Source organism: Thamnophis elegans, chromosome 2 (genome assembly GCF_009769535.1).
Source record: "Thamnophis elegans isolate rThaEle1 chromosome 2, rThaEle1.pri, whole genome shotgun sequence".
NCBI lineage: Eukaryota > Metazoa > Chordata > Lepidosauria > Squamata > Colubridae > Thamnophis > Thamnophis elegans.
Genome location: NC_045542.1, coordinates 9,921,762 through 9,935,433, shown reverse-complemented (window position 1 = coordinate 9,935,433; position 13,672 = coordinate 9,921,762). Strand labels below are relative to the sequence as shown.

At 43.2% G+C, this 13,672-nt stretch overlaps 1 protein-coding gene across 14 annotated transcripts in view; it reads left to right on the top strand.

Moving 5' to 3' along the window:
* Positions 1 to 13,142, top strand: part of HUWE1 (HECT, UBA and WWE domain containing E3 ubiquitin protein ligase 1) — a 117,568-nt gene extending 104,426 nt beyond the window's left edge. For 13 of the 14 annotated variants that reach the window (XM_032209145.1, XM_032209144.1, XM_032209153.1 and 10 more), the window contains 17 exons: positions 1,328 to 1,940; positions 3,495 to 3,610; positions 3,718 to 3,874; positions 4,969 to 5,101; positions 5,188 to 5,390; positions 5,534 to 5,661; positions 8,143 to 8,239; positions 8,695 to 8,850; positions 8,945 to 9,190; positions 9,432 to 9,549; positions 9,992 to 10,132; positions 10,391 to 10,678; positions 10,777 to 10,882; positions 10,993 to 11,110; positions 11,347 to 11,528; positions 11,922 to 12,112; positions 12,630 to 13,142. In XM_032209145.1, the coding sequence (XP_032065036.1) occupies positions 1,328 to 1,940; positions 3,495 to 3,610; positions 3,718 to 3,874; positions 4,969 to 5,101; positions 5,188 to 5,390; positions 5,534 to 5,661; positions 8,143 to 8,239; positions 8,695 to 8,850; positions 8,945 to 9,190; positions 9,432 to 9,549; positions 9,992 to 10,132; positions 10,391 to 10,678; positions 10,777 to 10,882; positions 10,993 to 11,110; positions 11,347 to 11,528; positions 11,922 to 12,112; positions 12,630 to 12,732 (3,096 nt within the window). In that variant the 3' untranslated portion in view covers positions 12,733 to 13,142. The remainder of the gene's footprint in view (positions 1 to 1,327; positions 1,941 to 3,494; positions 3,611 to 3,717; positions 3,875 to 4,968; positions 5,102 to 5,187; positions 5,391 to 5,533; positions 5,662 to 8,142; positions 8,240 to 8,694; positions 8,851 to 8,944; positions 9,191 to 9,431; positions 9,550 to 9,991; positions 10,133 to 10,390; positions 10,679 to 10,776; positions 10,883 to 10,992; positions 11,111 to 11,346; positions 11,529 to 11,921; positions 12,113 to 12,629) is intronic. The other variant, XM_032209152.1, reaches the window with a different exon arrangement.
* Positions 13,143 to 13,672: the final 530 nt, after the last annotated feature.

Sequence of the window (13,672 nt, the reverse complement as noted above, 5' to 3'; positions counted from 1 at the left end):
GTGCGTCTTTTACTCCGAAAAATACGGTATATACACAGATACTTCTACTACATACTCAAGATATTTATAACTCATAAATCTTCAGTTGAAATAACACAAAAGTATGTGAAAGATGTCAAACTTTCTACTTTAAGTGTTTTTTACTTAAAAAAAGTAAGCAAATCACAAATTTAGAGAGGATCCAAGAGTTGATACAGTCATACTTTGGCACTGGACTGCTTCAAAACGCATCCAATTTTATATTTGATACATTTTGAAGCAGAAATCTTGTCCTGGTGCTCATTTTTTTCCCCAGTAGTCAACTGTGCAGGGAAGAACTTGATGATATCGGCTACCTCGTGATTCGCTATTTCTTCTGGCTGAAATAGCAGGTCATGTGGTAAGTCATGGTTTTCTCTGTACCCGTCAGTTTTAGTATTCAGCCTGTCTTCCAGAACAAATTTCTGGACCAAGTAATGCTACTGAATCATCTAGCCCAGTGGTTCCCAAACTTGGCAACTTTAAGACTTGTGGACTTCAACTCCCAGAATTCTCCATTCTCCAGGAGAATTCTGGGAGTTGAAGTCCACAAGTCTTAAAGTTGCCAGGTTTGGGAACCACTGATCTAGCCCATGAATTAACCAGATAAACCCCAAGCCCCATATGGATACATTTCAAGGAAGAAGACAGAACATAGTGAGCCAGGTAAACAGTTGTCCCCTGACTACTAATCTGCTAGGTCAGGCTTCTTTCTTTCATCTAGTTGGCTTGACTTTCTTTGGTCTACCCTTCATAATATGTAACCTGCGGTTGCCTCAGGAGCTTATTTAACTCAAGTTCTGGGTCAGCCAGACCAGCCTGCAACTGCATCTCCTCAGATGCCTTTTCCCCACAGCATTCTCTTCTGTTAATTCCTGCCACGCAGGCTAAGGGTTTGCCTGGTGAGGCTCTTCAGGTTCTGAATCTGAAGAATCCAACTGATCTTTAACATCAACATCATAATCGCTTGTTTATTTTACTATTTATTTATTTATTTATTACATTTATAGAACCTCAAGGTTTATTTTAATTTGTTTGTTTATTAAGTAATTACATTTATAGGACCTCAAGGTAGCTTGATTCATTCCCCCCACTCCCCCAGAACCTAGAGAATCTAGCCCTAGAAGATGGCATATGCATGTGGGGACTTGGGGGAGTTAGTTAAATTGAGAAAGTGCCATTGTTATATTGTGAAATTAGAGAGGAACAACTAGTAAACTTTTAAAATTGAACGTGGGCTCCCAGCATGGATTCAGAGATCCTGGAAAGAGGTTTAATTCCCCTCCTTTCCTTTCCCCGACCTTTCCAGGTGTTTCCCAGTCACTTCACACAGCAGCGGACCAAAGAGACCAACTGTGAAAATGAGCGGGAGCGTGGTAATAAGCAGTCAAGCAGTCCTTGCCCAGGTCAAATGGGCACAAGTGGCATCTCCACGGACTTCTGGGACTTGTTGGTCAAACTGGATAACATGAATGTAAGCCGCAAGGGCAAGAACTCTATCAAATCTGTGCCTGTGAGCTCTGGCTCAGAAGGGGAGAGCTCCCCCTACAGTTTGGAAGCCTCTCCATTGGGCCAGCTGATGAACATGCTGTCGCACCCAGTGATCAGACGGAGCTCCCTGCTGACTGAAAAGCTGCTGCGCCTGCTGTCTCTCATCTCCATTGCTCTTCCTGAGAACAAGAACGCGGCTGAGGGAGCAACCAGTTACGTTGTTCCTAATGCAGCCAGCACCCCAGCTCCTGCCCCTACCCCTGCTCCCACTCCTGCCCCTGCTCCTGCCCCCCTCCCGGTCCCGGTCCCAGTCCCAGTCCCTGCTTCTGCCTTGGCAGCGGCAGCTATAGCTGCAACTGCCGCTTCGATCGCCGCTTCTGGGGCTGCTGCCACAGTAACCACCACATCAACCGTTCCAGCTGCTGTGTCCAGTAAGTCCTCTCATTTTGGGAGGTGGGGGGGGGGGGAGAAAGAGAAACCTAATCTAGCTTTGCAGGGATTATAAGCGATACTTATGCCTCATTCCCAGCTACTAGGAATCTTCCCCACTGACCAGAAAAGCAAGAGTCATGTGACCGTGATATTTAGAATACCATGGAGCAACACGTACATTGCCTTGTGCTCCAAAATGAAAAGCAGAATATAAATCAAATAGAATAAATGAAACATGCTAACTCAAAGTAAAACAAAAATGGTCCTTGGTTTTTCTGGGAGGTTAATTGAGGGTATAATCTTACCAAAAGAGGATTGCATTCAAGTATGCAAGTGGAATCACTGCTAATCTTAGGCAAGATTCAAGGTTTCTGGCATCTTTTGAGAGGAGCCTTTTCTCCAGGCTGTTGATAAAAACCGTGATCAGGATGAACTGAAGTTTCTTAAAAGAAGTTTGATGAATCAGCATAGAGTGAGGATAACCATTATTTTTGCAAGACTGATTTGATCCAAAGTCGAACTGTGAAGAATGCTGTACATTCTAATCCAGTCCCGTTATAGGCACCCACCTTGAAATTAATGTCATTTAGCAATGAAATGGTCCTGAGCTTCTCATGCCTAATTTACAGTGCATCTGTCTTAACCGCACAAGACAATATTTTAGCTAGCTCTTGCTTGAATTGCTGAGGGTTCAGTTATAACCAAAGTGTTCTGGATGCATCTACTTTTGAGACGCATTCTCTAAATTGATGGACTTTCTATTTCATTGGATTTAGGGGATTGGTGTTTCAGTTAATCCCTTATTTCTCCTTCAGTAGTCTTATACTCCTTTAACAGAGGTGGCATGTCAGGCTATTACTTTGATTAAGATGAGGCTGAAAGATTTTTTATATTAAAACCTGGTCACAAGATTGCTATTTTGGGGGGGGGGGAGATTATTTTAGCTGATGCTTCACATCCCGTATAGTTTTGTTTATTCAGTCATTCTCTGGTTTCTAAAGCTTTGTTAGACATAGCCATTTGGTTTCAAATATATCAGAATAAGCAACATGAAAGTTAACAATATTTTAAAATACTAGTAAGCTGAAGTTTTTTAAGATGAAAGCTATAGTAGAAGTACTCTGTTAAATCTTCATTGTGCTCTCACAGAATTACTATGATTATGTCCTACCTTTTTCCTAAAAGCTCAAGGTGAACATGTGGGGGGAAAGGACTTTTCATGTGATCCAGATAATAATTATTGTGTGAGGAAGGGTGGAGTAATAGTTAATGACTTGTCCAAAGTCCCTGTGAACTTCACAGTTGAACAGAGAGACCTTAATTGGGGCCTTTCCACTCTCCATCTGCTACCTTAACTGTTGTACTTGAATCTATTATCAGTGGGAGAAATATAAATGGTGGAAGGAATCTCTATTTTATTAGTTTCTGCGATGTGTTGAAGGCTCCTAAAATAGAATTGTCAGAAAAACATTCAGGAGAGGGCTTGCATATAAAGTATAGAAGGTTTCAATTCATCAGTTGGATTTTGCATGTGGCCTCTCTTATCTTTGCAGCTGTCGCAAAACCAAGCAAATCTCCAGCCAAGGTGGGCGAAGGAGGTGGAGGTGGGACTGATAGCAAAATGGCAGCTTCGGGCTTAACAGAGAACCAGCTTCAGCTGTCTGTGGAGGTGAGTGATAATAGAGTGATGGGAGTGACCCCACATGACACATTAAGAGATGGGGGGAGAGGCCAAAACGTCTAGCTCTACAGCAAAGCTCTCTTCTCCTCTTCCAGGTGTTGACATCTCATTCTTGCTCTGAAGAAGGCCTGGAGGATGCTGCCAATGTTCTCTTGCAACTGTCGCGAGGGGACCCAACCACACGTGACACTGTGCTGAAGCTCCTGCTCAATGGGGCCCGGCAACTAGGTTACACTCTTTGCAAACAAATAGGTAAAGGCCCCTGTTGAAAGCCCTGTAGATTAAATACCCAAGTCTTGTTTTTTCAATCCAGAGATGAAGCCAGAAAAAGGGTCTTCTTTAAAAGAAGCAACACAGTGTTCCTGATGTGCAAGTTTAAAGTCACATTTGAGAATACATTGTAGCCAATATTTAAAGCAGTCTCTCCTTGCAGCCAGGATTGTTTCAAAAGCCTTTTCTCTTTGCTGTAAATTGAGATGATCCTCTTAGGACCTCCTCTGTACAGGGAACTGCACTCTGCAGGTAGCCGTTGCCTTGTTTAGTGACCGTCTGATTTTACAACTGTTGGGAAAAATAGTTTTGTCACATTTACAAACATTGCAGTGTCTCCACTTCAAACACAGAAAGATTTACTTAACAACCACACCACCTAGCAATGGAGTTGCTGGTCCTAGTTATTGACAAGCAAGAACTACCTATAGTATATAGGTTACTATTAGGAAGCGATTTCTCCAGACTGGTGGAAAGAGATCAGTGCTTCAAAAGAAGTGCAATTGCTTGTGGTTTATGGATCTAGATTTGTTTCTGGAGGCCAAATAAATCAATTCCATCTTTGGTGATGCTAAAGCTCACGAAAATGATATACACTTTAGTGGACCTGTTCCCTGGGAATTTTTGGATGTCCTCATTGCATTAGAATCCAGTAGCAGAGTTGATCATAAGTATCTTAGAGGATATTTTCTGTAGGAATAAAAAATGGTTTACATCCAGGATCACCGATATCCTCCTGGCCACTCCCTCTGAAGTGATAAGAGATCATTGTTGAGTTCTAATTTTGCCTTATGCTCAGTTATTTTTGACATGTGAAAGGAACATTTTTAACAGCTGCACCCCAGTTGTGGAATTGTCGGTCACGGGAAGGCTGGTGAATCCTTTTCACTATTAACTTTCTGTTCCCTGACACAAGCGTTCTCTATTCAGCCAGGGTTGTTGTTGTTGTCTTGGTTTTTACGTTGGTATAATTGTGTGCTGATCTTTTAATCCTGTCAGATACAGTTCACAGTCTTGTGTACTTTTTGGGAGGTAACCGTAAGGGATATTCTCAGCCCCGAATTCTCTCTTTCCAGGTACACTGTTGGCAGAGCTGCGAGAATACAATTTGGAACAGCAGCGCCGAGCGCAGTGTGAGTCTCTGTCACCAGATGGGCTCCCGGAGGAGCAGCCTCAGACCACCAAATTGAAAGGCAAGATGCAGAGTCGGTGAGTCTCTTCTCAGCTGGTCCTTCTCTCCTCGTGTTGAGTGCACTTCGCTGACCTTTGCCCTTTCCAACCCTGTGCCCTCACAGGTTTGACATAGCTGAAAACGTGGTGATTGTGGCCTCGCAGAAACGTCCCCTGGGTGGTCGGGAGCTCCAGCTACCCTCAATGTCTATGCTGACCTCTAAAACCTCCACGCAGAAGTTCTTCTTAAGGGTGCTGCAGGTCATCATTCAATTACGGGATGACACACGCCGGGCCAACAAAAAGGCAAAACAGACAGGCAGGCTAGGTATGTCGGGCAAGGGATCAGTCCAGGCAGATCCTGAGGTTGCATCTGCCATTCAGAGTCCGCAGCCCAAAGCTGCAATTGGGCTGAATCCTAGTAGACGGGGCTAGTTCTTCATTCTTGTTCTCTCTTTTGTGTGTGTGTAGGTACTTCCGGTCTGGGCTCAGTTAGCAGCATCCAGGCCGCTGTTCGGCAGCTGGAGGCTGAGGCTGACGCCATTATACAAATGGTACGTGAGGGTCAGAGGGCCCGGAGGCAGCAGCAAGCAACAACGGTTAGCATGGTGCCTGTGGCGCTTGTAGGCCACTCATTTTGTTTATTTGAAACTCTCTTTTTTTTTCTTTTCATTCTTTTTTTTTTCCTCATCGTTTCTCCTTTATGGTTATCTGCTCTGGTCATCAGAGCCTCTTTGTGCAGGAGAGAGCTTCATCACTTGAGCCGAGGTGGCGCAGTGGTTAGGGCGCAGCACTGCAGGCCACTTCAGCTGACTGTTATCTGCAGTTCAGCGGTTCTAATCTCACCGGCTCAAGGTTGACTCAGCCTTCCATCCTTCCGAGGTGGGTGAAATGAGGACCCGGACTGTGGGGGCGATATGCTGACTCTGTAAACCGCTTAGAGAGGGCTGAAAGCCCTATGAAGCGGTATATAAGTCTAACTGCTATTGCTATCACGTACCCCACAGAGATCTACTTCTCAGAGAACAACAGGCTAGTTTAGGAGCAGGTTAATTTAGAAGCATTGCTCTTGTGTAGCTGGCTGGATCTCTCTCTCTCTCCCTCCTTCCCTCTGTCTTTTTAGAGTTGACTGAGAGTTCTTGCTTCAAAACTATTTCCAGAATGTCTTAACAAATTGTATCCTTAGGGTTTTTCATTCATGTAGAATTGTTTTATACTCTCTTAACCGTCTCAACATGTATTTCGTGTTCTTTTTTTCTAAGTGGGCAGGTCTCTCTAGCCTTTTGGTGGTGGCGTAAGACATTTTTTTCCCTAACTGTAACTTATTTACCTTTTCTTGAGTGTTGAGAGATCTGTAAGTACAGTCGAGAGAGGTGACAATACAAGTAAATGCCAGATCCTCTCTTTCTCAAGTCACTCCACTATGATAGAGCTTGTTCTTTCTTGCTGTGAATAAATTAATCATACTCTGCTATTTCTATACTAGATTGAAACTTGAGAATGTAATCGTATCACTTATTTTGCTTGGCCTGCTCATAGGTTGGACTACAACTCGGGTGGGAAACAGCTTTGGCAGGATTAGAAGAAAATAATGATTTTGAAATTCCAGCAATTTTCTTTAATGCCCAAAAGTATTGGCTGGAAATTAGAAATACAACACTTATGGATGAGATCGGTTTGGCACATTTTCCATTTTTGCTTTTTTAATTGTTGAATTTATTAAATCTAAAAAAAGAAATTAAAGGTAGGCATTAGGGTAGCCTTTTGGCGAAGGTGCAGAAAAGCAGTAGCCAGGAATCTCTGCTGTGGTTTCATCTGACAGCTCGCAAAATAAAGTGCTTCAGAAGGACTCAAGTTTACTGACACGTTCTAGGATTTAACAGAATAGCAGAACACCCCAAACTGCTAGTTATTAGTTGAATATATATGATCGATAACCATGGTTATGGCTTACCTTTCTCTGCTCTTCAACCTTACTCTCTTTTCCATACTTCAAAGCACTCAGATTCAAGTGCTTGGCCGTGAATGAGCTGACATCTGTGGTAGTGCCAACTCAATTTAGATCCAGCATCTATTTTGTACCACCCACAATAGAGGTTGTGGAGTAAAGCTGAGTTTTTACTTGCAGCAATTGTACATCGCATTCATCGAGTTACAAAGTCCAAACTCTGGTTTGTGCATCAACCACTTACTGCTGTCTTTTGCTGCCTTTCAGAGATACAACATTGCATTTACTTCTGAGTTTTAGCAGCTAGAAATAATTTAGTACATACCAGGCATAAGGCACAACCCACATTGGTTGAACACATCTTTTACTTGTGTACATAATAATAGCTGATGATATCAAATATGTAAAATCCTTAGCCCAATCTCTCTAGATGTTTCACTGATAATCGTTTGCATCATTGAGACCACAATTCTCCAGCTTCACAGGAGGTTCTCCAGCCAGCTACATTATAAATGCTATTGTAGAAAGAGATGAGCCTCACGCATTGGATTTTTCTCGGTATAATAACCAGGTCTACTAATCACGCCAAGGTTGGCATAAGATTATTGCTTATGTCTCTTGTTAGATAAACAGTAGATAGTAGAGTCAGCAGTATATTGAAGCCAAGCTGCTTTCGTACAGTGTGTAATTTCAATTTATAAGTTCTCTCCTGCAGGAAAGGCCTCAATGATGGCAACCCCCCCCTTTCCCTCCCCCACTGCTGTTCTGTGCTTTTATAGAATTTCTCATTCAAGTGCATGCAAAACCTTTGCTCCAGGCTATAAATGATCAGCCTTCAGGCATCTCATGCATCTTGCTTTTTTTTTCTATCCTCTATTTTTGTAGCAATGCCTTTTTGTTTAATTTTCTTCCTGCAAATTTTAGCTTGTGTGCAGTAGCATGTTTAACCTCCTTTGGTCTTTGTAGTTGGGTGGGTGGGGAAATTGGTAGTGCTACCATGTCCAGTTCAGTGTGATTCCATTTTCTACCCTTTCTTGGGAAAGTGATTGGGCTGATCTCCCAGCACTTACTTCCCCCAGTACTTCTAGAAGACTGCAGCTTCTAGACACTGGTGTCTTTCTCTTCTCTTCAGTCGGAGTCAAACCAAGCAGAGGGATCTGTAAGGAGAGATGAATCCCCAATGGATGTGGATCAGCCATCACCCACCACGCAAGACACCCAGTCAGTTGGTTAGTATCATCAGTTTGGGAGGTTAATCAATGGCTGCCATTAATATGGGAAAGCAAGTATATCTTAGAATGCCAGCAATGGACAATCTGTGCGAGATCCTTATTTGCACTGCCCTGAATTCTATGAAATCTGCAGCCCACTGCTGAAAAATTGAGAAACGATTACCTTCTGATGTTGGCAGAAAACACTTCCCAGTTTCCATGCTGTTTTGCTGCAGTGGCCTCCTCTGACACCATTGCTTTTCCTTAGCCACAGAAAATATAATTATTTTTTCCGCATTATGGCAAGGTAATAATTTAACTGCCGTTTGCCCCCGACATAGCCCTTGTTTGGTGTTCTCATATTTTTGGACAAACACACTGCATGTCACAAATCTACACGTATCTGAGGTAGGGTGGGGAGATTGCTTTTGAAGGCGTGGTCTCTCTGGGACTCAACTTCCTTGTTTCCACAGTGTTGGAAGGGGCCCAGCAGGGTGAGAAGGAGAAAGAAGAGCGCCCTCCAGATCTTCCTTTGCTCAGTGAGCAGCTTAGTCTGGATGAATTGTGGGACATGTTGGGCGAGTGTCTGAAAGAGCTGGAAGAATCCCATGACCAACACGCTGTGCTTGGTAAGGTTCTGGGGCTGCTTGTACATGTCTCAACTAGTTTAGCCCTCACTTCCTCTTGGGACTTATTTTTTCCTCCTTCTTCTTTCGCTTGCAGTGCTACAGCCTGCAGTGGAGGCCTTCTTTTTGGTGCATGCGACAGAGCGAGAAAGCAAGCCACCAGTACGGGACACTCGGGAAAGTCAGCTGGCTCACATCAAGGATGAACCCCCGCCACTTTCACCTGCCCCACTGACACCAGCAACACCTTCTTCCCTTGACCCCTTTTTCTCCCGTGAGCCTTCATCCATGCATATCTCCTCCAGCCTTCCCCCAGATACCCAGAAATTCCTCCGTTTTGCAGGTAAGCTCAAGCTGAGGCACACCAGACTTACGTCAAAAGAACTGGAAGGAACTCTTTTATTAGAGTACCGGAAATATTGCCATAAGAGAATTGACAAGGGGTGGGACGTAAATGATAAATCATGACTGGCACCATGTGGTTAATTGGGCTCAACTTTGGGGCAGAAGATATTCTGGTAGCTGAAAAATCAGTTTCTGGTTGGGAAGACTGTGGATTTATCATTACCTCTCTCAACTTGCAGAGACACATCGGACTGTGCTGAACCAGATCCTGCGCCAGTCCACTACCCACCTGGCTGATGGTCCCTTTGCGGTCCTTGTTGATTACATACGTGTGCTGGACTTTGATGTCAAACGGAAGTAGGTTTCAGAGTGGGATAACACTTGGGGTTCCTTCTTTAAAAATAAGGCAGCAGCAGGGAGTGGAAATATGGCTCCCTCTTTGAGCACCAGGACAGATTGTTCCACATTAGAACACATTAATTTCCTATTGCATTTGAATATTCTTGATGTTTTTAATTACCCTAGTCGTTGGGATGAGTGCAAAACAAAATCGTACAATAGTAACTTGTTAGACTTTGATTTTGTTCGATTTTGATTTTGCTGTCGAACAAATATATATGACTGCTGCTTCTGCTTCCCAGGTGTGATAAGCAAAAATGTTTTAACCCTCTGGCAGACCACTGGTTTTTTTTCTGTGCCTAAGAAAACTATGCTTAAGTTAGTTTCCGTTTTCTGTGGTCACTGTCGTGAAGACCACACAGTGGCACAGTAATGCTGCATCCTCAATCTTCCTTTGCAGGTATTTCCGGCAAGAATTGGAAAGGTTGGATGAAGGGCTGAGGAAAGAAGATATGGCTGTGCACGTGCGTCGAGATCACGTCTTTGAAGATTCTTACCGGGAATTGCATCGCAAATCACCTGAAGAAATGAAAAACAGGCTGTAAGCAATATATTCTTGTCCAGTTGCTGAAATTTTGCTACAGCCTGTGGTGAAATTGGTGTCATGGCATATGAATTATCATTAGTTGTTGTTCTTTTGGGTTTTTTGAATCCTGATATCCAGAAAAAAGTCATATAAAATATATGTGTAGTTTAGGTTTTTCCTTAAACTAAAGACATAAGATTGAATTTGGCAGTTTTAACATCTTGCTGCCTTTGACCGTGCCATTATGTATGTATATTATCTTCCTTCTGCTAGGTACATAGTATTTGAAGGAGAAGAGGGCCAGGATGCTGGAGGCTTGCTACGTGAGTGGTACATGATAATCTCACGGGAGATGTTTAACCCCATGTATGCGCTTTTCCGCACATCGCCTGGTGATCGGGTTACCTACACCATCAATCCTTCTTCCCACTGTAACCCCAACCACCTGAGTTACTTCAAGTTTGTCGGGCGCATTGTGGCAAAGGCAGTATATGACAATCGGTTACTAGAATGCTACTTCACCCGTTCCTTCTACAAGCATATCCTGGGCAAATCAGTCAGGTAAGTAGTGCATTTGCTTTAAGGCTGTTAAATGAATGGATTCATCTCCTGAGCTTTCTTGTCTGGGAGCCACTTCTAATCCAGCCAGTTGCCTGCAGGTACACAGATATGGAGAGCGAGGATTACCATTTCTACCAGGGACTGGTGTATCTCTTGGAGAATGATGTCTCCACACTGGGCTATGATCTCACCTTCAGCACTGAGGTAACCCCATGTTAAAGTGGTAACCTTGTCCTATTCTCTGGTTCAAACTTTTTAGCACTCTTTTGATGCCCTTTCCTCCCCCCTCCCCCCCGTTTCGCCCTGCTAAATAGGTTCAAGAATTTGGTGTATGTGAGGTACGTGACCTCAAGCCCAACGGAGCCAACATTCTTGTGACTGAGGAAAACAAGAAGGAATACGTGCACTTGGTGTGTCAGATGAGAATGACAGGTACGTCGGGACACAATGGGTCTGGGACGGGGCAGCGTCCAACCCATGTATCAGTTCTTGGGGTTTTTGAAACTTCTGTGCCCAACTAACTGAATGACAGATGGTAAACTTTATATCGAAAATTGCACACAGAGCCAATATGGAAAATAGTTCATTTATAGATTTGGTTCTAAGGAGAATTGGGGATTAATTAAAGAAGAATTTTTCCAACAAAGCATCCTGTTTTCTTCCGGCAGGGGCAATCCGCAAGCAGCTGGCTGCCTTTTTGGAGGGCTTCTATGAGATCATCCCCAAGCGCCTCATCTCCATCTTTACTGAACAGGAGCTGGAGCTTCTAATTTCGGGGCTACCTACCATTGATATTGATGACCTGAAATCCAATACAGAGTATCACAAGTATCAGGCAAACTCCATCCAGGTTAGGCTTTCAGTTGCATCACTGGAGGTTTTAAAGAAGGGATTGGAGAGTGACTTGTCTGAGATTGTATTCTTTCTTCTGCTTGAGCAGGGGGCTGGACTAGAAGACCTCCAAGGTTCCTTCCAACTCTGTTCTAAAATCTTCCATCTAGAGAGGCAATGTTAAAATCTAATTTGGTGGGGGGGGGATATTGAAATATTCCAGAATTCATCATATTATTGCTACAAAAACCACATTGAAACGGGTCCCTTTCTGGGACTAAATTGTCCTTAACGTTTATCCTTTTTTGGGTATCCTCCATTTTTTTTCCTGAAGGGTCTAAATTTTTCATCATTTTTGAACAAAAACAAAACTCTTGACATTGCACCCCACTCCTTCCTTCGTTCCCCATAGATCCAGTGGTTCTGGCGAGCACTGCGTTCCTTTGATCAGGCTGACAGAGCGAAGTTCCTGCAGTTCGTCACTGGCACGTCCAAGGTGCCCTTGCAGGGCTTTGCTGCCCTAGAGGGCATGAACGGTATCCAGAAATTTCAGATCCACAGAGATGACCGCTCAACGGACAGACTGCCTTCTGCTCACACGTGGTAAGGGGCAGATGGGGAGTGTTGGATAAAACCCATTATTGATATGTGTCTGTTTATCAGAAGAATTCTCCTAGGTCTTTTTTCTTTTAGTGCTTCCCACCGCAATAACTCCTTCAACTCAAAGGAATAGCACTGTTAATCAAGGCATTAATCAACTTCTGCAAGATCTGGAATTTTTTTTGCTTTTGCGTATTTATACTTATCCCATGACACAGCTACTTAAGCAACTGTATTCCTGCAATACCTGGAGGAGGCTTTAATTATTTTGCAGGGGATTTTTATACCACTTTAAACAATCTCCCACTTAGGTCTGCTGTGAGGTTGAAGGAGAAAAAAAAAACAAATGAAGGAAGAATTGGTGGTATCTGTATATAATTTTAATTGGTGGTGATTAATTTTCAAAGGGGTGAGTGTAGATCCCTGGTGGGAGTTATTGCTGAAAATATTGCCTGCAAACAGTCTAGCTGCTTACGTGATCCTTGCCTTCCCTCATTTAATTACTGTTTTCTTCCACCAGTTTCAACCAGCTGGACCTCCCTGCCTATGAAAGCTATGAGAAACTGCGTCACATGCTGCTACTGGCCATCCAGGAATGCTCGGAAGGCTTTGGCCTGGCATAAGGGTGGCTCCAGCTGCCATATTTTTCTACTGTCAGACTTGGGGAGCAACGGGAGGGAGTGGAACCAAGCGATGCTCCTCCTCCTTTTCCAACCACCTGTGTGTGTGTGCGTGCCCTGCTGCCCCCTTACTGAAGAGAGCCACAAAACCCCAGCCGTCATTGGAGGCGGAGCAGGGTGGGGTGCAACCCGGAGAGAAAAAGACAAATTATATATACAAATATATATATATTTTTTGGTTTAGTTTGCATTTCTTAATTTGTGCTTGGAATGTGTTGATTAGGCGGCGGGAGGGAGCATTTGGATTCTTTTGTTGGTCTCTTTCCTTGGCACCCATTTGCTGCTGGAAGGGAACCTAAGGTTTAAAAAAATTCCAAAAAAGGAAAAAAAATAAAAGCCCACTCTTGATAAGATTGTTTGTGCCTGTATTCATTCAGGAGGAGGGATAAAAACTGAAAAAATGATGGGCTTTGCTGGGTTAAAAAAGTCTTTGGACAACAAAAGTGCATTGATTTTTATGGTAAGAGTATATAATAAAAAGTTGAAAGTCTTTAATAGGAGGAAAAGTCGATTGCGTACAAGGGGTTATTGAACTAGCATGCCATATGGCCTTCTGAGTAATCAGTGATTTATTTTGCAGTACACGTAAGGAAGAAAGAAATTGACTTGGAAAAATCCAGGTTGTCAAGACAATATATCTATCTAGTATATTGTACCTAAAATTCTCTGCTCTCTCTGTCACACACATATTTATTACACAACCCATGCAATTTTTTCCCATTGATTTATCTACTGCCACAGTAGAAATCTCAATAACTTCTCAAAATTTCATCCAGGCCACTGAATTTGAAGGTCTTTCTATTGTGATGGTTTTTTTTGGGGGGGGGGGATTTTAAACCTCGGGATTCCTGCACCATTGCACTATTATTAATTGAGAACTAAA